Genomic DNA, 25,150 nt, shown 5'->3' with positions numbered 1-25,150 from the left:
TGCTAGGACTTGGGAGTTTGCAAGCTGTTGGTAGATCCATTGCTTCCTGAGTTTAGATATGGAATGTTCGGGACAGCCATTTAAAGCAATGGACACCACAGTCATGGAAAGCCACTGGCTGCATGTACTACAGAATTAATGTGATTAGGGAGCAAAAGACACACTGTTAAATATGAGCCTAGAAAGAACTCTTCTCCCTCACCCTTAAACTAACCCTCTACAAATATAAATGTCCAAATTGAAAAGAAGAGTTTTCTTCATGAAATAATTAAAGAGTACTGTTCTCTGACCACCATAAAACATACTGATTCAGGTTAAAATAAGATGACAAAAAACCAATTATACTTCAGCACTTGTAACACTTCAAGTGATTAGATTGTCAAATCACTTCTAAAATGGAGAAGTAGGAAGACTATAGTCATAAAATATTGAGGCGTCACACATAAAAATGTCCATTATAAAGTACTCTTTGAGATTCCTTTTTACATTTCTCTGCTTATAAATGTTATCAAAGGAGACTTTTTGGTGCTAAACTTTTGAAGGTTTTTTATAAAAAAGAATCACTTCCCATCTATATCACTTTGTTCAAGTATTCAATCTTAGATTTAATTTAGAAATTGGCTCTTTATGTAACTTGTAACTTGATTTACTAGAATCACAACATTTTAACTGGTTCATGGGTGTTGACATACAACATAACTGGAAATATAAAACTTAAGATGCTGAGACCATCTTTTAAGAACTTCCAGGTGATGGTAAACATTCACATCTAGAATCTCCCAGGACGTAAAGTGTTAAGTTACTGAAGTGATAAAGAAATTTGGCTCCTATATTCACATAGTTATTAGACAGCTCACACTTGTAAAGGAATTTGCCCTAACACACCAAAGTATAAAGTTTATTGACAAATAATTACAATACAAATAGACAGTGGTAAGGAACATGTCAGTGGTATAAATGAAGAGAGTTCTAAGGAGTAATCTCATCTCGCCAGTAGAGATCAGGCTTCCTGTATTAGTTACCTATCCCTGCATAGCAAATTGCCCCCCAAATTCAGTGGCTTAAAATAACAAACATTTATTGTCGCACAGTTTTATGTGAGAGAAAAATCTGAGAGAAGCGTAACTGGATAGTTCTCACTCAGAGTCGAGGTTGTGGTCGTCTGGAATTGACTGGGAAGTAGTATCTTGCTCCCAAGAGGCTTTATTTACAAACAGGCCTGTTGTTATGAGGTCTTATTTCCTCACCCATGGGCTTCCCCATGGTGTCCTCAAGTCACAGAAGCTGTCTTCCCCAGAGAAAATAATTAAAAGAGAGTAAGGAATAAGCATTATGTCTCTTATAATCTGGTCAAGCCATCACTTCTGCTATGCTCTTTTCATCACAAGGGAGTCACTAAGTCCAGTCTACACAGAACTGGAGGTGTAAGCTGAGAGAGAGATGAATGAAATGCGATGCCAAAGTATTTGGGCCTCGGTGTCAGAACGCGATGACACCTTTCCCAGAGAGAAGATAGCAGGGAGAGTACAGTGACGCTCAGAAGCTTGTAGCTGCTATTTTGGACACATTGAGTGTGAAAGTTTCGTGGGCCAAGGAGGTAAAGATGCTGAACTGTCAGCTAGAATGAAAGGCCAGCGTTCAGAAGACAGGCCACATCAGACTTGTAAATAGCACTGGTGGCTGAAGGTGTGGAAGTGGAAAGCAGCACTAAGGAATAAAATGCAGAGAGAGGACAGACCCGAGCACAAAAACCTCTTCAACATTCACTTCCAGGAAACATTAAGAAACAATGGTTAGAAGTACCGGAAAAGAATGAAGAGAGAATTATCTCAGAAACTGATGGCAAGAGAATTAAAAGTGGACACTATTGACAGTAAAACAGAAGAAACTGAGGGTTATTAAAAGGTTGCCAGTGTGTCTCAGGGGACAACAGTGACATATAAGGCACCAGGTTTGGAGAAGAATGAAACAGAAATCCAGACTGCAGAAATGGGAGGAAAGAAAAATAAGGAAATACACTTGATGGAAACTATTTCTTAAGGAAGTATAATGCTTAAAAAGTAAGAGATAAAAAATGGTAGAAGATAGCAGGATGGAGGCAAGTTTTGTTTGGTTTTTGTTTTTTTTTTTTTTTCCAAAAAAAAAAAAACCACCCAAAAAATGGGCGCCTAGGTGGCTCAGTCGGTTGAGCATCAGACTTCAGCTCAAGTGATGATCTCACGGCTTGAGAGTTCGAGCCCCGCGTTGGGCTCTGTGCTGACAGCTCAGAGCCTGGAGCCTGCTTAGGATTCTGTGTCTCCTTCTCTCTCTACCCCTCTCCCACTCATGCTCTGTCTCTCTCTTCTCAAAAATAAATAAAAATATTTTAAAAATTAAAAAAAAAACCCAAAAAGCAAACAGCCAAGTGACACATGAAAAGATGTTCGATATCACTCACCATCAAGGAAATGCAAACCAAAACCACAATGAGATATCACCTCACATCTGTTAGAATGGCTAGAATCAAAAAGACAAGAAATAACACGTGTTGGCAAGGATGTGGAGAAAAAGGAACCTTCGTGTACTCTTGGTGGAAATGTAAATTGGTATTATCACTGTGGAAAACAGTATGGAGGTTCCTCAAAAAAATAAAAATAGCAATACCATATGATCCAATCATTCCAATACTGGGTATTTATCCAAAGAAAATGGAAACACTAATTTGAAAAGATATATGCACCCCTATATTTTTGGCAGCATTATTTACAATAGCCACGTATAAGGTGAATGGATAAAGAAAATGTGAGATATAATATATGTTATATAATTATTATATATATGTATAATTATTATATATATGTATAATAATTATATATATAAAATATATATTATATATATTCTATGTTATTCTATATATATTAGAGATATATTCTGTATTATTATTATATAGAATATATAGAATATATAAATTATATGTTATATAATAATTGTATATAATATCTATAATTAAAGATATTATATATATAATATCTATATCTATCTATCTATATATATATATAGAGAGAGAGAGAGAGAAGGGGGGGTAATTACTGACCCATAGAAAAAATTGAGATGTTGCCATTTGTGACAACATGGATGCACCTAGAGGATATTATGTCCAGTGAAATAAATTAGAGAAAGACAAATACCATATGAAGTTACCTTTATGTGGAATCTAAGCAACAAAACAAATAGACACAAAGCAGAATCAGACTTATATCAGACCTACAGAGAACAAACTGATGGTTGGGGTGGGGGAATTGGCAAAATGGGTATAACGGGTGTGAGATACAGTTTCCGGTTATGGAATGAATAAGTCACGGGAATAAAAGGCACAGCATAGGGAATGTAGTCAATGATACCACAACAGTGTTGTATGGTGTCAGATGGGAACTCACTTGGGGCGAGCATAGCAAAACATATAAAGTCGTTGAATCACCATGTTGTACACCTGAAACTAATCTAACATCAACTAGAGTAACAAACAAACAAAAAATCAAAGTAATAGAATTGCAGGGGTGGGGGTCAAGATCACAGATTTTTCTTCTTCTGAAGAAGAAAACAGATCAGAAGAGAGGGTAGCATTTGAGGCAAAAAAACTGAAAATGCAAAGGAATTCACCTGGAAAACGCCCAATTGGGAAGGAAGCTGTGGGGATTTTATCAAAGCAGCCCTTGGCATTCGAGGAGAACAAAGTTGTTCAGGCCAGTTTTAAATGTTAAGCCCCAGGATAAACGTGTAGCTTTTAAAAGTTGTTCTATCACAGTTTCTTCTCAGTAATAGGACTACATGAGTTGAATATATTGTTACATAGATTACAACAACCTGTAGCAGTTTCTTCAGTAGTAACCAGGAGAAAAATGGACCTTTTTTTACTTCTGAAGTTGGGAGAATTTCACGTGAGTAACACATGAGTGCATTCTTTGGGGCACATTTCCTGAAATATTATTTTTAAATAATTGTTTGGCCTCTCAATTTCTTTGATCTTACCTTTAAAAATAAAACAGTGTGGATGTACACATTTATGTGAAACTAAGTTCTGGCAAATCTGTGACTTTGAGCTCTAGGGATTTTGCTACTGTGAAACTATAAATAAATCCTAAAAGCTACACTGATTGAATCAGAATGGGTCTACTTGTACAAAAACATGAAATGGCAGCTGACAGGGCAATCTTTTATTTTAGTAATGAGCCTCATGGTTTTTTAAATTGGATTGTTAACTGAAATAAACTATTTGGAATATAACTTCCAAAGAGAAAAGGTTAGTATACTTGGCTCAATGAATACATTTACTGTTTGAATGTGGCAAATGTTTTTGAAAAAAAAGAGGAAATAAACATACACTTGAAAAAAAATTAATATTGCACTTTCCCAAACTCATGTTTCCTAGAATACAACTGGGAAGAACATAATATATATAATATATTATAATATATATATACATATATATATATATAAAATAAAGAAGTTATATATATATATATATATAAAACACGTATATATGTGTGTGTGTATATATATATATATATATATATACACATATATATACACACACTTATATAAACGTATATGCTATATATAAAGTTATATATAAACTTATATAAAGTTATACATATATAAACTTTATTACTAAATTATATATGTATATGACATTTATGATACATGGAGTTATTTTTTTTAAGACTTTAAACCTAGGAGAACTTAAACCCTATGAAACTTCCCCAACAGTTAAACATGTGTAAGTGTCTTTCAAGGACTTGCAGGTCTCTAATATTTGAAACATGGGAAACTGGAAGTCTGTACATATACCTTCATAAGTACACATGAATGTCTATTCTTACATAGATAGAATATATGTGCACACATTCTCACATGTATATTATTTTTCAATAGTATTTTATTTTATTTTATTTTTTTATTTTTTCTAACGTTTATTCATTTTTTGAGAGACAGAGTGAGAGTGGGAGCGGGGCAGGGGCAGAGAGAGAGGGAGACAGAATCCGAAGCAGGCTCCAGGCTCTGAGCTGTCAGCACAGAGCCGGACGCGGGGCTCAAATTCACAAACCACAAGATCATGACCTGAGCCGAAGTCGAACACTTAACTGACTGAGCCACTCAGGCACCCTGTTTTTGAGTTATATTTTAAACAAAATAATTTATCATTTGTAGGTTATACAGACAGAATTTCATTGGGAAAATGGTTAAAATAATGAGTTTCATGACTTGTACTGCACAGAAAAATGTTGAAAAAGGCATGAGAAGGAAAAATAAGATACAGGATGGTTTCCTTTTATAAAAATGTTGGAAATGCTCAAAATAAGAATAAAATAAAACTAGCCTTTAACTGAATGAGTAATACCTGTAGTTTAGTATTAGATATAAATTTTAAATATTTTTTCTAAACATTCAAATAGTGATAGCTTATCATTTTTTATTTTAAGCTCCTTTAATATATTTTATGTGTATTTTTTCTTATATTCACATACAGATTTTGTGATACTTAATCATACTAATGCATTCAAAATATAATAAAAGGGACTTCTTTAATACAAGACAATGGTAGTTTTATGGGACCAACTCTCCTACTGGATATAATAAGCTCTGGGAAAAAATAATAAGGGAGCCAGGATTTGTGGGGCCAAGATCATAGATGGAAGAGAAATAACAAGGTAAGACAAATTTCTTCTTCCAGTTTTTCATCTAACACTTTTTCACATTTGCCAATTCAGAGCAAGCCACTGATGCCAAACAGTAATTTATGGTGAAGACCTTTCAGCAATCTCATGGGGACAGAGAAAACACACAAACAAACAAAACTGGAGTCCAGTACCACAAAGGTAAAAAGGACTTGACAAACCTTTAATCACGGAGCAAAGGGAATCACAATAAACTGAACTCAAAATTCCTTATGGTACTGCCCTTAAGACATTTGCCACATCTTAAATTTTTCACTGAATAAAAGGATGAGAAACCAAAGAGAAACTGATAAGAGGGGGAGAAGTCTTAAAAAAACTTTATGAACATCACATTGGAGTTTGGATTCTTCTAGGAAAGAGGCTCCCAGAAGTATTATCCTAGCGGTAAGTGAAAACTGAAGATAGATCACTATTCTACAAGACTAGATCTCAGCCTCATTATATTTCAAGCCCTAGCTGGAAGAAGGGAATCTAACCTTGCTCTAGCTATCAATCCAAAGAAAACTAAATCCTCTCTAAAGGAGATGATCTCTACAATTTTTTATACTAAATATCCAGTATTCAATCAAAAACTCCCAAGCATGTGAGAGGACAGAACCAAATGACCAAACACCAAGAGAAAAATAAATGTAGAAGTAGACCTGCAGGTAATCCAGATATTAGTATTATCATAAACATACTTTAAAATAACTTATTTAGGCATTCAAGAATCATATGAGTGAAAAATACCAATTCCAAAATTAAGAACTCAACAGACAAGTTTAAGAGTAAATTATACTTAAATGTAGGATTAGTGACTTAAAGCTAGCTATACAGAAATTATACAGAATGAAGCAGAGAAAATTATAGAAATTTCAAAAATGAATATGAAACTTATATGGGATGTTTTAAATAAAGAAACAAAGATGTATATTATACTTCTAATTAGAATTCCTAAGAGAAGAGGAGAAATAGAGTAAGACAGAAGCAATATTTGAAGAGATGCTAGCTGAGATATTTCCAAAAGAGCAGGAATATTTTAAGATAAAGACTTAAGAAGCTTTAATATGTCCAGGGGCACCTGGGTGGCTCAGTCAGTTAAGTGTCTGACTTTGGCTCAGGTCATGATCTCATGGTTTGTGAGTTCAAGCCCTGCATCGGGCTCTCTCCTGTAGAGTCTCTGCATAGACCCTGCTTCAGATCCTCTGTCCCTTCTCTCTCTGTGCCTCCCCTGCTTGTACTCTCTCTCTCTCTCTCTCTCTCTCTCAAAAATAAATAAAAGCATTAAAAAAAAAAAAAAAAAAAAAAAGAAGCTTTACTATGTCCAAGAGGGAAAAAAATTGAAAAATAAGTACTCATATAGTTACATTATATGAAAGCTACTAAAAATGAGAGGAAAAGAAAATCTTAAAATCAGACACAGAAAAAAATACATTATCTTTAAATAAATATTATCTTTAAATAAATAACATTAAAGGTCAGTTGACTTTATAATTGAAATGAGTCTGTTAAGGGGAACCTAGGGTGCCTCAGTTGGTTAATCATCCAGACTCTTGATTTCAGCTCAGGTCATGATCTCATGGTTCATGAGATCGAGCCCCTCAACGGGCTCTGCACTGACAGTACAGAGCATGCTTGAGATTCTCTCTCTCCCTCTCTCTCTTTCTGCCCCTCCTCTCTCTCTCTCTCTCTCTCCCTCCCTCAAATAAAACTTAAAAAAAAATCCACAGTAAGTACTATTCATATTTCATGTTATATTTAACATTGTAATGGAAGACATAGCAATAAAATAAGGTAATCAAAAACTATGAAAACTATATGAGAAAATAAAACTAACATTATTTACAGATATGATGGCATATCTACAAAATTTCCAATCTACTAGATGACTATGTGAATTTATCAAATAAATGGACTCAAGTCAAAATACAAAAAAAAAAATGTATTTCTATATATTAGCAAAGAAGATAAAAAATTAAAACAAAAGCAATTATTTTTAGAGAGAGAAACAGAGCATGAGTGCATGAATGGGGGAAAGGTGCAGAGGGAGGGAGGGAGGGAGGGAGGGAGGAGAGAGAGAGAGAGAGAGAGAGAGAGAGAGAGAATCCATGTTGAGTGTGGAGCCTGATGTGGGGCTCGATCCCACAACCCTGGGATCATGACCTAAGCTAAAAACAAGAGTCAGACACTCAACCAACAGAGTCACCCACGTGCCCCAGAACAAAAAAATTTAAGGTATCATTTCCAATAGGATGAAAAATACTAAATAACCCACAAAAAAAACAAACAAATGATGCATGGGAGTTATATACAGAAAACTACAGAATCTCACTGAGAGAAACTAATAAGTAAAAAATGGAAGAACATACCTTGTTCATGGATAGGAAGATTCAATATTGTAAAGCCCAAATCTGTTCAAACTGTTCTATGTAATGTCAATGCAAATCTTAGATTTTTTTTAATTGACAAGATGGTTTTTAAATTCCTACAGAAGAACAGAGGATTTAGAATAGCAAGGGCAATAATAAAGAAAAACAAAACCAGAGGACTTACACTACTACACAGAGGTGTTTGCTATAAAGGTACGGTAATAACTAAAATACTGTGGTCTTGGCACAAGGAGAGAAAATAGATCAACAGAGCAGAGCCCAGAAATATACCAGTGTATAAGTGGTTACTTGATTTATAGCAATAATGACATTGCAGTAAAACATGGAAGGGATGATTTGTCAATTAAAGTTGCAGGGTCAACTAGATCTTCATACAAACATTAACTTGGACTCCAACCTCATATCATACACATAAATCAACGCTAGAAGGATCTGTACACCCAAATATAAAAGATAAAACTTCTAACAGCCAACAAATCTTAGGGTAGGCAAATATTTCCCCCAAGAAACACCAAAATAGCTAATCTTAAAAGATTAACAAATTAGGCTACATTAAAATTAAGAACTTTCGTTTATCAAAAAAATACCATTACCAGGGTAAAAAAGTAAACCACAGAAGATATTTGCAATACATGTATCTAACAAGAATTCATATCCAAAAAAGAAAAAAAAATTACAAATCAATTTAAAAAAAGTAATGCTGTATTGTGACAGATGGTGACTACACTTATGCTGAGTATTGTGCAACATAGAACTACTGAATCAATATGCTATACACTTGAAACTAATAACACTGTATGCTAATTAAATTTCAATTAAAAAGTGAATCTAATCTTAAAAAGAAAACTAGTTTAAAAAAAGGAGAAAGAAAAGAATGAGAATCCCAAGCCCTATGACAGAATGGAGACTATATCTCATCTAAAATCAAAGGACAATTACAAAGGTGACAATATCATAGGAGGTGACTAATCAAAGTCTGGCAAGATAAATGATCAGGGCTCAAATAAGTAAAATCTAACATGGATTTTTAAAAATTGAATAGGAGGCAAAAAGAAAAAAAAAACTACAGAAAAGGGGGCTCCAAAGAGGGGAATAATCATTACAAAATTAAGAAGGAATAAGCTACCATGGAAAGACCAGAAAATGGCAATTCAATAACACCAGAGTTTGTGGCACCTGGGTGGTTCAGTCAGTTAAGTGCCCAACTCTTGATTTCAGCCCAGGTCATGATCTCACAGTTCATGGATTTGAGCCCCTCATCGGGCTTGATGGTGCAGAGACTGCTTGGGATAATGTCTCCCTCTTTCTCTGCCCCTTCCCTGCTCACTCTCTCTCAAAATAAATAAACATTAAAAAAAAATTTTTTAGGGACGCCCAGGTGGCTCAGTCGGTTGAGCATCCGACTTCAGCTCAGGTCGTGATCTTGCGGTTTGTGAGTTCGAGCCCCGCATCGGGCTCTGTGCTGACAGCTTGGAGCCTGGAGCCTGCTTCAGATTCTGTGTCTCCGTTGTCTCTCTCTGCCCTTCCCCCACTAGTGCTCTGTGTCTCTATCAAAAATAAATAAAATGTAAAAACATAAATAAAAATAAATATTTTTTTTTAATAACACCAGAGTTTAACGTGACTAATGGAAGGAGGAAGGACATAAAGCACAAAGGATTCATGAAGAGCCTCTTTCATATATAAAAAGTCTCATATATGCCATGCTTATTGAGTTCGACTCTATCTGGTAGATCATCAGGAATCAACTGTAACAGTACCTGCACAAGTGTGGTTGCATATTCAGTTGGTTTGCATGATAGCAACATGAAATAGTCTTCTAGAGGTAATACTGATGAGTCTATTAGAGGTAATTTGAGCCCTGCCTGGGCCCCCTGCCTGGGCTCAAATATCAGCATTGCCATTTCCTACTTCTAAATCCTAGTGTAAATTATTTAACCTCTTTGTTCCTCACCCCTGAAAGGAGCTGTTGGAAATATGTTAATACATACAAAGAGCCTAGAACACTGCCTGGCATATACCACTCAATAAACATTAGATGTCATTAATGTGGTGAAGAAATTTAGTTCTCCTCCCCAGCAGAGAAGCAACAAAATAAAAGTCTGGTAATGGAAATCTAGAAGCTGAATACCATCTACCCAAATAGTTACCAATCAGTTGGGTGACTGTGGACTTTAAGACTTCCTTAATTTCCAACTGCCCATTTGTCAAAAAGAGTACATAGCCACAAACCCCAGTTCTCTTTTTATTTTTTTTTTCACCAACTGTTCCAGAATTTCAGCAGGCTTCAATATGACTACTATGACACAGACAATGCTTTTGTTTTCCCCATGATTATGGATTTTCTGGTAGCCCCTACTGGATTGCTATTTAACCAAATGGCTAAATATCACATTTGCTTTTCACATTATTCACTTGTTTAAAATAGTTGTTTGAATTCTTAAGGGGTAAACTGAAAGGTGATTATTAGTAAGAAATTAATACAGACCAAAGGAAAGTTTTGGTTTGTGAAAGAAAATGTATACTTACTGATGTTTTCTGCTTTTAAAGCTTCACGAATCAACTAATTATTGAGTGCCTAATGATTAGACAGAAACAGTTAAGAAGCTTTGTTCTTTCCTAAAGGAATATTACCATGAGATTCTCATCATGTCAGGACTGGTGTATCAAGGAATGGTAGAAGGGGTGAGGGTGGGTGGGGGTAGCAGAAATCTGGTCTCCCTGCAGCAAGGTCTGCTCTGATGAGGAGCAGTATGTTATCACTGGCATTGTTTACAATTGCCAGCATGTAATAAAAAGCAGACTGTCTTTCAGTGAATCCTGTTTTTAAATTCCCTGGAGATAATGAACTTCCTTATTACCTGCATCCAGGGCAGGCAACTCCCACTGTTGCTGTTTTCTTAAGCCATTGCTTATCAGTACAGGAAATCAATTATTTTATTATGGGAAAAATCCTAAGTGAAAAAAAATAGGAGGCAAATTTTTATACATAATTTCAAGCATGATTTCAAGTATGTTACCTATGAACATTCTATTTCAGAGATCTATATAAGCATTAAAATGCACACACACGCGCACGCACACACACACAAACACACACACACCTGTGTGCCCATGGATTTCTCTATCCATCTATTTACCTTACAGAGAAGAAAATTTCTAAATTTTATTTCCTTAACGATTTCCTGTATTCTTCTATGTTTTCTATAAGGAATACCTGTACTCTGATAATAAGAAAAAATATACCATTTTTAAATACATTTGTTGATCTAGTAAGCTGTGTTTGCCAATAAATATTTTGAAGGTATTTTATTTATATCAAAATTTTTCTGCTTTGAAACTTTAGGAAATGCCTCCATAATCTGCTAATACCTAAAAGTAAAAAGGTGGGGGAAAAAATTCAGATCCTTTATAATACATAGGTCACTCACATAATGTTCATACACCTACAGCATTTTATCAATATATCTCTATGAATCTGTTAGCACAGCTTCCAAATATTAATACTATAAACCACTTGAAGTGTTTCCTTTTCCATTTATATGACATAACAGTGTCTTACATATAGCAGGGATTCAATAGGTACGTACAGATTTAAATTATGCATATACAGTAAACTTTTTGAGTTAAAAAAAAATTAACGTTTTATTTATTTTTGAGAGAGAGAGAGACAGAGTGTGAGTGGGGGAGGGGGAGAGAGGGAGGGAGACATACAGAACCCAAAACAGGCTCCAGGCTTCAAGCTGGCAGCATAGAACTTGGGGCTCAAACCACAAACCACAAGATCATGACCTGAGCTGAAGTCTGACACTTAACTGTCTGAGCCCCCAGGCACCCCCAGGTAAAGTTTTTGTCAAAAATACATTTTGACTTAAAATCTGTAATTAAGACATTTAAATAGTAGCTTTAAGACACTTTGGGGCACCTGGGTGGCTCAGTCGGCTAAGCGTCCGACTTCGGCTCAGGTCATGATCTCGCGATTCATGAGTTCGAGCCCCGCGTCAGGCTCTGTGCTGACAGCGCAGAGCCTGAAGCCTGCTTCGGATTTTGTGCCTCCCTCTTTCTCTGCCCCTCCCCTGCTCATGCTCTGTCTCTCTCGGTCTCAAAAAATAAATAAAACATTAAAAAATTTTTTTAAAAAAAGACACTTCAAAATCACCTTCCTATAGATACAGAATTAAGTAGTTCTTTTTTTCTATTCTAGAAGAGAACAGTACATATATTTTCACTTCAGAAAGACATCTTGTTTTATGTTGAATTTTAGTCTGCCTCAAGTTATTGTTAGCCTGTTGGTGAGCATTATCCCAACATATATTACAAACTGTTTTATATTTTCCCCTTTGTTTTAACTAACCAACTAAATGTTATGATGTCCGAAACCAGGTTTCCTGGCATCACTGACCTACTCAAAAACATTTCATGACTTCCTACCAGCAAATCCACTGAACTGGTTTGAAAGATCTCCACAATTTGAGGTCAATGGACCTCTCCCACCAACCCCTGACTTCCTTTTTTCAAACCTACTCTACTGGCCCCACACTCCCTACTGTCTGAAAATGCCAAATTTATTCACCTAAACAACCAATGAAAAAAGTGACTTCCCAAGGGACATCTTCCCAGCAACTCTCCCTTTCGCTCACCTGACCCAGTATATGAGAGTGGCTAAACCATTGCCTTTGGGAAGTTCCACTTCTCAGCAGGTTATATAAGCTCCTGCTTTCCCAGGTCAGGGTCAGGAGCCAGCCAGTCTTATCTCTTGCTCCTTATTTATCTACTTCTTTGTATCCTAATTTTATCTAAGTTACTTTCCATCCCTCAACTGTGCCCTCTGGATCAGGACTGATCTCCAAGTCCAGTCTCTCTGTGTTTAGATTCAAATGTGAACCCAAATCTCCACTCAGAGATGTCTGTAGGTCTTGGTGGTGAGGTTACTTGTCAACCATCCTGGGAAAGTGGTGAAAACAGTAACTTGGAGGCCTCTGTAACTTGGTCTCTGTGCTTCCTGATTCCAACTCTCTGATGAGTTACACCAACTTCAAATGACGATGCCATCATTCTAATTGCTCAGGCCAAAAACTTTGGAGTAATTTTGTATTCTTTAACTTATTTCACACCCCTGTCTTTAAAATATATCCAAAAATCTAACCATCACGGCTGCCATCTGACCAACTAAGGTATCATCTCACAGTTGAATTATTTTAAAAGCCTCTGATATTCTTAAGCCCTATAGTCAACTTTCACTAATGCAGCCAGATGTATTCTTTAAAATAGAGCATTTTTGAAAACGACTGTGTCTCTTTTGCTCAAAATTCTCCAGTGGTTCCCCATTTTACATAAAGCATAAACCAAGATCCTCATAATGTCTCATGAGTACCTCCATGTTACTTCTCTAAACTCACCTACTCACCCACTCATCTCCCCTTTGTTTTCTTGGGTCCAGCAGTTGGCATCTTTACTGGCATCCTCTAACAAATAGGAAGCCATGTTCCTGGCCTATAGCTTACTCTGTATCTAGCCTGCTCTGCCCTAAATAGATGGATGGCTCATTTCCTCTTTCCTCAAAAGTCATTTTTTGATGAGGCCTACTCTAAACACCCTATTTAAAATGCAGAATAACAGCCACCACCACTCTAAATCCTTCTTACCCAACCATATTTGTGTTTTGTTTTCTTTTTCTTCATAGCACTACTCATTTCTTATGCTTATTATCTACCTCATTTGTATGTAAGCTCCATTCAAAGGCAGGATTTCTTATGTACTTTACATTCGTATGTATGCACCCATAGAGTTTAGAACAGTACCTGACATGCAGTAGGCATTAAATGTTTGCTTGAATGAATAATAAACATCCTGCCATATTTTTTACCTATAAGGTTGGCCAAAGACTGACCCCTTATAGTTGAAGCCTGAAGGGGCCAAAGGACAACTTCATTATCATACTGCCCTTCTCTCACTTCTTCAGATTTCCCCTGCATTTGAACTCAAGAGAACCCATTTCTTTTTCGTGCCTCCTGATGGAGTCTGCATTCTACATCTCATCAAGCTATCATAACCTTCTGTCAATGGCAGGTACGTTATTTTGACTTCTAATAGCAATCCCAGAAAGGCTTTTGTATGTGGTTCATTTAGAAACCAGTGCTTCCACACCTCCACCAATTGGTCTTAATCCTAGACCCTCTCAACCATATCTTCTGATACCTCCATTTAGAAATGGCCTGTCACCACTACTTTCCAATTATGATCACTTTGGATTATTACCACTCTCTAGAGTGATACCTCTCACAAAAAAGCAGATTATCCATCAGTAAAATATAGACGATAAAAAGTACATAATTCACAGGGTGGTTGTGAAGATCAATTTAAGGTAATGCATGTAAAGTGCTTAACATAGTGCCTGACACGTAAGTGCTCAATAAATAATAGCTATTACTGTTACTAGATTACATAACATAAATCCATTACTCAAAATCAGATCCTTGTTTCAGTCCTGATGATAAAAGCCAACAATTTCTTTTGAGATAATTTGAAGAGTACCTAATTTAAAAAAAGAATAATTAATATAAAGGTATACACTATATGATGAATCTGTGGCAACTATAAAAAAACAGGCAGAATCCTTTACGTACAAAATGTTAATCTGGTGTTACAGCCCTCACCATCTCAAAGGCTCCTGCAGGAAACCCCCATTACATTTTACATTTCATTAGAAGGACAAATAAGTAAAGGACAGCTATATCCTCTTATTCTTATGAAAGTTAACTTTTGATAAGATGCCTCAATGTGCACTTCAGGTCCCAGGTTTATCTCATTTAGCCATGAGCAACACTTCACTCATTACATTTCTAGCTTGGTTCTAAAGGGATCTGAGTTTGTAAGATTCTACAATTCTATCCTTTTGGAATTTAGGTGTTATTTAAACATTAGGAAAACTGGTATCTTAGGGACATAATGTGTTATGGTGACCATTAGCTTAGCCACTCCAACAAACTACCAAAAGTGTGTTGTCAGGAAAATATTACACGTTTCAGTAACTATGTAAGTATTTGGTTTTTATTTTAATCCTGTGATAGGAAGGAAAATGACTAAACGGAAATGATCATAAAAAATAAGCATCTACTTCAGAGATCCCAGAATACACAGAACCAAATATTAATAATTGTACTTCAAAGTTCAATACAGATTGTACATACCACATGCAATCCATACAGGAACTTTCTCATGGATTACTTTGAAGGGGAAAACAACCAGCAAACAAACAAAAAAAAAAACCCAAACAAACAAACAAAAACAGAGCACCAAAGGGCAATAATTGAGTAGAGAAAACAGTCTTAAAAATACTTCCCCATGGGGCACCTGGGTAGCTCAGTTGGTTAAGCATCGGACTCTTGGTTTCAGCTCAGGTCACGATCTCAGGGTTCCTGAGTTCAAGCCCTTCATTGGGCTGTATGGTGACAGTGCAGAGCCTGCTTGGGATTCTCTATCTCCCTCTCTCTCTCTGCTCCTCCCCTGCTCATGCTCACCCTCACTCTCACTCTCTCTCTCCAAAATAAATAAACTTATTTTTTTCCCCTAATCAGAGAAGTCAAATGCACTTTGAAATAAGTCAAATTTTATATTGTTCTCTTCCAAATATTAATGGAGATAATATGTTAATATATCAAGACAGAGTTTCTGATAAATTTATTACCCCCTGTTAAGTTTTTCTAATTTTTCTTATTAAAAGCTAAGTTCTTTCTTAAGTTGCCAATGTTCAAATGAAAATCTGTTAAAAAATCATGGTGATCTTTAGATTTCACCTGATAACACAGTGTCTGATAAAACATCTAAAAAGACTAATTATGGTAAGCCTTAAATAATATTCCTTATCAATTTTGAATTATATCAGAAATATTCAACAAGTGATACTATCTCATGAACTCGGTTACTTAAACCAACTTTGACACCAAATGACAGTTCTATAATAAATATAAACTTTAAAAGTTACAAAATCTTGTTCTTGTTCATAAATATTAAACCAGTGTATAATGCCTTTCTTTAAAAACCTAATAAAATTGGGGTACTTGAATGGCTCAGTCAGCTAAGCATCTGACTCAATTTCAGCCAGGTCATAATCTAATGGTCGTGAGATTGAGCCTTGCGTGGAGCCCTGCACCCAGCTAGGTGTTGGGAGTAGAGCCTGCTGAAGATTCTCTCTCTTCCCCTCCCCCCTCGCTCCCACTCTCTCTCTTAAAAAAAAAAAAAAAATCTAATAAAATTATCACTTTAAAATTCTAGATGAAAATGGAATGATTTTTTTCCCCTTGATCTATAGTAATATGTCCCCCTCTCACTCCCCCTCCTTAGGTTTTCACCAGAGCGCTCTTTTCAAGGTTTCAGATTTTAGGTGAGAAAGGATAATTTAGAATTTTTTCTTCAACAACTTTCTATAAAAAAAGGATACCTTCTTTGCACATTCTGAAGCTGGCTTCATATACGTCTTATTTTCAAATATATTTACATTGAGTCAATATTACCTCTTCATCAATAGTAAGCAAACATTGGGAAAATGTTGTATTGCTCTACAGCTGATGTGGTATGCACAATCATTATAATCATTATAATCATTTTAATACCTCAGAAATGGGTTTAAGTCTTTTTAGGAATAACCTTTTCATGAAGAGTTAATAATCCTAGCTGGCATTCCTAGTAACACACTATCTCAATGGATATCAAACTTGGTCAAATGTTGCTCTCACTTTTAAAGAACAAATGCCAAATCACAATGATACAAAAATACAGACTGATTTATATATATTATACATATAATATATATATATAAAATATACTATATACATAAAATATATATATAAAATATATACATATAATATATAAATATATAAAATATATATGTATATTATTTAAAAATTATAAAAATATTATGCATATATTATATGCATAATATATAATATATAAATATATAAATAAAATAAATAAATATAAATAAAATATGTGTAAATATATTATATATAATATATAAAATATATATTACATATATAAAATATATTATAATATATATCATACATAAAATATATATTACATATATATTACATATATAAAATATATATTTTATATATGTATATAAAATATATTTTTTTTAAATAAAGGCCTGGAATAATGTAGTAAGAGGAGGAGGAGGTGATGGAAAACGAGGAGGAATCAACAGCACACATACTGTATTACATGTGTGGTATGTGTCATGTTAGACATGTCAACTACTTCATTCCATCCTCACAAGGATCCTAGGGAGTATGAGCATCTCCCTTTCACAGATGGGAAAAATAAAATTTAGAGAGGTTATAGTATAATACCTAATACAAACAGCTGTTTGAGTTGAGATTCAAACCAGCCCTGACTCCAAGATTCAGAGTCTTCATACCATTCCATGAACCTCTTAAAGAAGAGCATTATTTAAAGAAAACAATCAATAAAACTAAAAGGCAACTGATGGAATGGGAGAAGATATTTGCAAGTGACATCAGATAAAGGGTTAGTACCCAAAATCTATAAAGAACTGACCAAACCCAACATCCAAAATCAAATAATCCAGTGAAGAAATGGGCAGAAGACATGAATAGACACTTTTCCAAAGAAGACATCAAGATGGCCAACTGACACAAGAAAAATTGCTCAACATCACTCATCATCAGGGAAATACAAATCAAAACCATACTGAGACACCACCTCACCCCCGTCAGAAGGGCTAAAATTAACAACTCAGGAAACAACAGATGCTGGCGAGGATGTGGAGAAACGGGGATCCTCTTGCACTGTTGGTGGGAATGCAAACTAGTGCAGCCGCTCTGGAAAACAGTGTGGGGATTTCTCAAAAAATTAAAAATAGAACTACACTATGACCCAGAAATAGCACTACTACGAATTTATCCGAAGGATACAGGAGTGCTGATATATAGGGGCACATGTACCCCCACTGTTTACAGCAGCATTTTCAACAACAGCCAAATTATGGAAAGAGTCTAAATGTCCATCTGATGAGTGGATAAAGAAGATGTGGTTTATAAATGCAATGGAATACTACTTGGCAATGTGAAAGAATGAAATCCTGCCATTTTTAGCAACATGGATAGAACTGGAGAGTATTATGCTAAGTGAAATAAGTCAATCAGAGAAAGACATCATATGTTTTCACTCATATGTGGAACTTGAGAAACTTAACAGAAGACCATGGGGGAAGGGAAGGGGAAAAAAAAAATTAGAGAGAGGGAAGGAGGCAAACCATAAGAGACTCTTAAATACACAGAACAAACTGAGGGTTGATTGGGGGGGGCGGGGGGAAAATGGGTGATGGGCATTGAGGAGGGCACCTGTTGGGATGAGCACTGCATGTTGTATGTAAGCAATGAGACATGGGAATCTACCCTCAAAATCAAGAGCACACTGTATACACTGTATGTTAGCCAACTTGACAATAAATTTTATTAAAATCAACTTAGTTTAATTTAATTAAAAAAAAGAATTATTTGAATTTGGGTAATTTAAAGAGAGTAAGAGGGGGAATGAAACAGAGAGAGACAAAGAGAGAGAGAGAGAGAGAGAGAGAGAGAAGCTGCAGCTTTATGTCTATAAAAGTTTTCAAGTCAATTGAGGAAGCCTGAAACTTGATCTTACAATAAGGTCACAGTCCCTATATAGTGTCTTCTTTCCTCTCTCCTCTCCCTTAAGTAACTGTGTTAAGGAGCGCCTGGGTCACTCAGTAGATTAAGCATCTGACTTGGGCTGAGGCCATGACCTCATGGCTCATGAGGCCTGGAGCCTGCTTCAGATTCTGTGTCTCCCTCTCTCTGCCCCTCCCCTGCTTGTGCTCTCTCTCTCTCTCAAAAATAAAAAAAACTTAAAAAAAAATAAGTAACCGTCTTAAAAATTGTATACTTAATATCATCAGAGCTATTACTAATAGTAAGAGAAGGGAGTGAGTGAATGAAATGAGAAGAATGGGGAGTTTTTCTTCCTGTATAGCTCCAGGAGCTTAAAGAGTATTCCTATTCAGAGATAGCAATGGTTAGTATAGCAAGGTCTGTGCAATTTTAACAAGATATCTCTCTCTCCCACACATACATACACATATACATACACATACAATGTTATATTGTTATATTATATATTATATATCATTCATATATAAACATGTAATGCATTTTATTTAGAGAAGAGGTATTCAAATTAATGTCACAAGATCGAAACATGTCATTAAATCTAAGCAAAACACATTTCCTGGAAATAATTTTGACTCAAATTCAAAGCATGAAAGTATTCACAGTAAGAGTTGTAATAAGAAAAGCAAAGAGGAAAGTCTTAAATAAAAATTGGGAACATTAGGAGAGTGATGATCCTAGCCTAATAAAGGCATTGATAAATAGATCCATATCACTCAGCTGGGCAGGATATGATCACAAAGTCATACAGATGGAAGTGACACACTATGATACAATTAAAATTATTCATATAATGAACTAATTCAACAAGGAATATAACATATTGAAATAATCTTGAATTGGTAAGCGCTATCAGAGATGTGGACAAGAATATTAGAATGAAATCTTGCCATTTGCAAAATTGTGGATGGAACTAGTGTTTTATGCTAAGTGAAATAAGTCAGAAAAAGACAAATATGTGATTTCACTCATATGTGGAATTTAAGAAACAAAACATATGAACATAGGGGAAGTTAAAGAAAAGCAAAATAAGATAAAAACAGAGGGGTGGCAAACCATAAGAGACTGTTGAATACAGAGAACAGAGGGAAGGTTGCAGGAGGGGAGGTACGGGGATGGGCTAAATGGGTGATGGGCATTAACAAGGGCACTTGTTGGGATGAGCACTGGATGTTATATGTAAGTGATGAATCATGCAATTCTGTTCCTGAAACCAGTACTACACTGTATGCTAACTAACTTGAATTTAAATAAACAACAACAAAACACTAAAAGGCTTTGCTTCATGACTTTCACTAAATAAATGAAGTTACCTGAGGAGGTGCAATGACTTGTTCAATCTCTAACTAGTTAGTGGTAGACCCCTGATAAAAGAGCCTCTAGTCTAGTACTGCTTTTATAATGCCAGGCAAATCCCAGGAAAAGCCCCATCCTCTGTTCACCTTTCCATTTGTGGCCATGGGCCAATTGGTGGTTAAAGTTTCTAGGCATTACTAATAGCTCCCCAGGCCATAACAGCCACACCCAACAACAGTGAGTCATGAAGGAACCAAGACTTAAACTTAAGAGAGGCAGTATAGAACACCTCAGGTACTACTCTGCCCCAATTCTCACTAGACTCTTGCTTACGTGTCTTCCTGAGTCCCTATTTCACAAGAGTAAGATTCACACGTCACAGAAGAAGCTAGCCTAGAATAAGAAAACAGATGCAAACAGCATTCTGGTTAAGCATTCACATATCAGGAATTATAACTTTATGAATATCCACCACTGGGTTGGCTAGAAGAAAAATGACTTTTATGAAAGATAGCTTTTTAAAGTAATTAGAGAGGATGCTTTCATAAGAGGTGTTCACAGTAATTAGGAATACATACATATATCATCTTGGGAACACCTCTTGAGAGACAAGTAATTACCTGGGAAAAGTCTTGCTAGACGCTATCAGACTTTATAAAGTCGACCCAAATGTAATTATGGCAAGCGCACAGGGAAAACTAAGAAGGAGTTAGAGAAAAGAGCCAGTAAATGAAAATATGGCCCCCTTAGGGTACAAGTAAGAAGTTACCTATAACTAGATTTTCCCAGAGGAAGATTCTCTAATAAGAAAATAAGCAGACATACAAAGAAAAAAACAAAAGGAAAAAAAAAAACAAAACAGGAAAACAAAACAAAAAAACCTCTTTACAACTTCTAAGTGACAACTGGCAAAAATAAAATGAATAAAAACAAATCTATGGATTTTTAAAATAGTATAAAGAGTATATTCTGCTTATCAAAGTAGAATGATTCAGAGTCTATGTTACTTTAGATAGAAACAAGAACACATAAATCAGTGAAGTTTAAAAACAAGATATTGCCAGTAAAGATGGATATGATATGGTATCATTTTTATTTCCATTCTCAAGGGACTAGAAAGTTAATTTGGTGGTCAGACTTCTAATGCTTGGACCTCTAAGAAAAATGCTTTTGGATTCTTTCCATTATTTTCAGATTGTCCCATAATATGACCTTTATTTTCATAATACCTTATGTCAACTGCAAACAGAACAATGAAAATGGACTGAAATTCTTCTCTGAGATCACTTCGTCGGTTCTGCTTTGCTGGTTCCTAACCCTACTTGTTTGGCCTCATATCTCAACAGTTGTATAATGTTGATTACCTAAAGAATTTGCCTGAGAAATGTGAAGGCAAGAAAATTTGTTCTATTCATCAAAATATACATTACTCAAACATTTAATGAAAAAAAAAAAAATCCTCTTCATAATGCCATGACAATTCATTGAGAGTTATCTAATAAAGAGAATGTATCTTCTGAAAATAGTTTGAAAACAGGAAGTTGATCCTGAAATCTAAAGAGCTCCCATTCATTCTGAAATTATAAGAAACTAACTTATATCTGCTGAGTAAATGATAGCCATAAAAGCCATAAAAACCACAATTAATCTACAAAGCAATGTGTTCTGATAAGCTTTCACTTTAAAATAATATTTGTTCTTATTTAACAATTTTTTCACAAGACCTTGTCTGGTATGGGCTAAACAGTGTAACCTTTTGTAAAAATGGGGTCAATAACTCTTTTCTGGAGTACTTCAAAAATCCTTAAATAGACATTGTGGCACATGAAGATATTTCCAAAAGACTGGAGAAATATACATTACATACATACATAGACCACTTGACCTCGACATTTAATGCATCTGAGTTGAAATTAAAATGTTCTCCAATGCTTTTGGAAAACAAAATAACACAAAACAAAACTCTAAGTTATCTGGTATGATTTATATTCAATTGCTATATACTCAATTTACAAGGTTTAAATAATTCTCTTTGAATTTAGCTTGGATATGTATACACAAAATCAAATACAGGCACAATTCTTTCTTATATCATGACATTTTGACTTTGTGGAAGAGAAGCAGAACATTAGATCACTGTTTTACAGTATGGACTTCAAGATCCTCATCTTGCCATTGCAAGTGGGAATTCCCAGCAGACAATGAGCAAGCAGAGGATATTACTTTTAGAGGCTCACTAAATAAATAGCTGTCACATTAGAAAGAAAAATACAACAGTCATGACTACGTTCAGTTTCCATTGAATGCTAACCCAAAAACTCATGGTATCTCCTGACTCATTTTGCATCACAGAAATGCAATGCTCCAAAGGAAACCAGCTGTGGTGTAGGCTGATGAATTCATAACTACTAAGTTTACCATAATAATATTAATCTTCACTGATGTATCAATTTTCAATTATTATTATAGTTCAAAAATACACTGTCTCCCTAAACAGAAATTAGCAAATGCTATGGTACAAGATATTTGTTATTTTACATTTATAAGGATTCATCTATATTCTTGACTTTCCTTCTGCTGTTTTACAAAACACAATTGTATAATGAGTCCACAGAGCATAGGATAGTACAGTTTTAAAAATACTCACCCATAGTAAATTGAACTCACAGTCCAATTCATTCAATAAATTTGGACCCCTACCACATACCTGATTTTGTAGCTAATTTTTAGCAAATGGGATAGATTAGTACTTTCTTTAATGTAATACTGCTAAGTTCATGGCTAAAAGTCAGATTGTTTGAATTCAAAAGGTTTGGAGGTGAAAAAATCCCCTTACTTTTGCAAAGCCTACATTTGACATTAGCCTCAGAACATCATGTCTCCCTGACATGATTGCAAGGCTTTTAGTTGCCTGTCTTGCAAACTACAATGTCATTGTGGATTTCAAGGGTCTTCTATTTCTGTACTTCATAAAATCAAGCTTTTGAAGCATTTCTGGGTCTTGTTGACATGAAATAAAGCCATGTCATGTATGTGTGGATCCTCGGGTTCCTTTTAGGTCACATTTCTATGTTACATGGTATCAGTAAATAAGAAATAGACACTTTATAGCAAAAAATATTAATTCTTTATCCATTCATTTCAAAATTCTAGGCTGAGTTTAATGAACAGCTTAGGAAATTTTGTTATAATCTCAAAATTGTCTATGATTGTACTGAGTACCTAGAAAATACTCAGTAACTTTTATTTGATTGATTAAAAGAGAATGTCTACAGTTTAATTCAAGCTCTAAAATAGAATTTCTGAGATTTATAAGCCAATATAAATATTTAATAAAGAGCACAGAAGCCCTAAAATGCAAAGCACCTCAGGATCTAACTTCAGAATTTTACATTATCATGCCTGACTTCATACTGTTTCCACAAAAGTGAGGAAATAAATAAGTACATCTATGGTTTATTTAAGAGTATAAACTATATCTACAGCAAAAATTGGGCTCAGTCCTTTTGAGTACAAAACAAATTTCAACTGATTTACCAAAAACACATTAAGGAAAATCGAAGTGCCTTGAACTCCATGTGTCCCATCCCATTCCCAGTCCACGCAGACAGAAGAAGGTGGATGTACAGTAAGAAGAGAAGGAAATCTGCACCTAGAACAGGATCCTAACACCACTCTGTTAAATATACACAAGATATGGGAAGTACAATCCTCCCATGTATTTGTATTCACAGGTGTATTTCCTGAGAATAACAGGCATGGTCCAGACGTATAGAGATTCCTTTAACATACATATTTGTTATACTACTTTGATGCTTTTCCACATTTCACATTTTTCATTTAGAGTGGAATGAGTAAGTCACAGGGATGAAAGGTACAACATAGGAAAGCAGTCAATGGTATTTTAATAGTGTTGTATGGTGACAGACGGTAACTGCATTAGTGGTGATCACCACATAAGGTATAGACTTGGTGAATCACTATGTTGCACACCTGAAACAATGTAACATTGTATGTCAACTATACTTCAATTTAAAAAAGTTTCACTGAAAAACAATTTCATTTAGAAACGGAAAAGATTACCTTTCTTGCTTCTTTTATCATCTTCCGAATAGTTTCCTTAATTGTAAGTAAGTGTGCTCTTGGTGGATGAAAGAGGAGGTCTATATGGGTACCGCCTAAGAGTCCGGGCATCACGTACGGCCAGCCTAAGTCAAGATTTGGAGCTTCCACGTCAGACTCAATGGGCCAGTAAGTCCCTGAAGATGAGGTATCATCATAGGAGTTATCAGTACCATATGCTGTACTTTGTGCAACTTTCTGGACATTTTTCAAAATATAATTAATTTCTTCTTCAGCTAGAAAGTCTGATACTCGTTCCTTGGCAAGAAATTCTTGGTATGCTTCTAACCCATGTTCGATCAGTGCATCGATGGCCACTCGATACCATTCCTTGTAGTGAGGCTCAATGTAATTGTCTGATTTACACTCATCATTCAGTGAGGACAACATTGATGAGGTTTCCATGCTCGCGAGCGTTTGACAACCAGCACTTTCAAACACTTTCAAATGTCCATTTGTGCAGTGACGAGAGGTATCTGGGTGCTTAAAAAGAAAGAAATGAATATCAGTTAGAATTCTGTAACGAAATGTTTTCTGACCCACATCAATCACTATTTTTACATTTACTCATTTCCACTACCAGTAGCTCAATAGGACATACATGTCACGACCAAAGTGGCATTAATTGCACCATAATTCACAGATGTATTACAAATGAGCTAAACAGATTTCCATTTATTTATTTATTTATTTATTTATTTATTAACATCTATTCATTTTTGAGAGTGAGAGAGACAGAGTGTAAGTGGGGGAGAAGCAGAGAAGAGTGGAAGACACAGAATCAGAAGCAGGCTCCAGGCTCTGAGCTGTCAGCATAGAGCCCAACGCAGGGCTCAAACCCATGAACTGCAAGATCATGACCTGATCTGAAGTTGGACGCTTAACCAACTGGGCCACCTAGGCGTCCCCAGATTTCCTTTTATAGGCCACTAGTTGATTA

The 25,150-nt window shown here is 35.3% G+C and overlaps 1 protein-coding gene across 1 annotated transcript in view; it reads right to left on the bottom strand.

Annotated features, from left to right (window-relative positions):
• Positions 1–24,652, bottom strand: part of FAM83B (family with sequence similarity 83 member B) — a 67,683-nt gene extending 43,031 nt beyond the window's left edge. Inside the window, exon 1 of the mRNA XM_007095537.3 lies at positions 24,172–24,652. Within this exon, the coding sequence (XP_007095599.2) occupies positions 24,172–24,615 (444 nt within the window). The 5' untranslated portion in view covers positions 24,616–24,652. The remainder of the gene's footprint in view (positions 1–24,171) is intronic.
• Between the last annotated feature and the right edge of the window lie 498 nt (positions 24,653–25,150).

Source organism: Panthera tigris, chromosome B2, assembly GCF_018350195.1.
Source record: "Panthera tigris isolate Pti1 chromosome B2, P.tigris_Pti1_mat1.1, whole genome shotgun sequence".
Lineage (NCBI taxonomy): Eukaryota > Metazoa > Chordata > Mammalia > Carnivora > Felidae > Panthera > Panthera tigris.
This window is presented reverse-complemented; position numbering and strand designations above follow the sequence as displayed.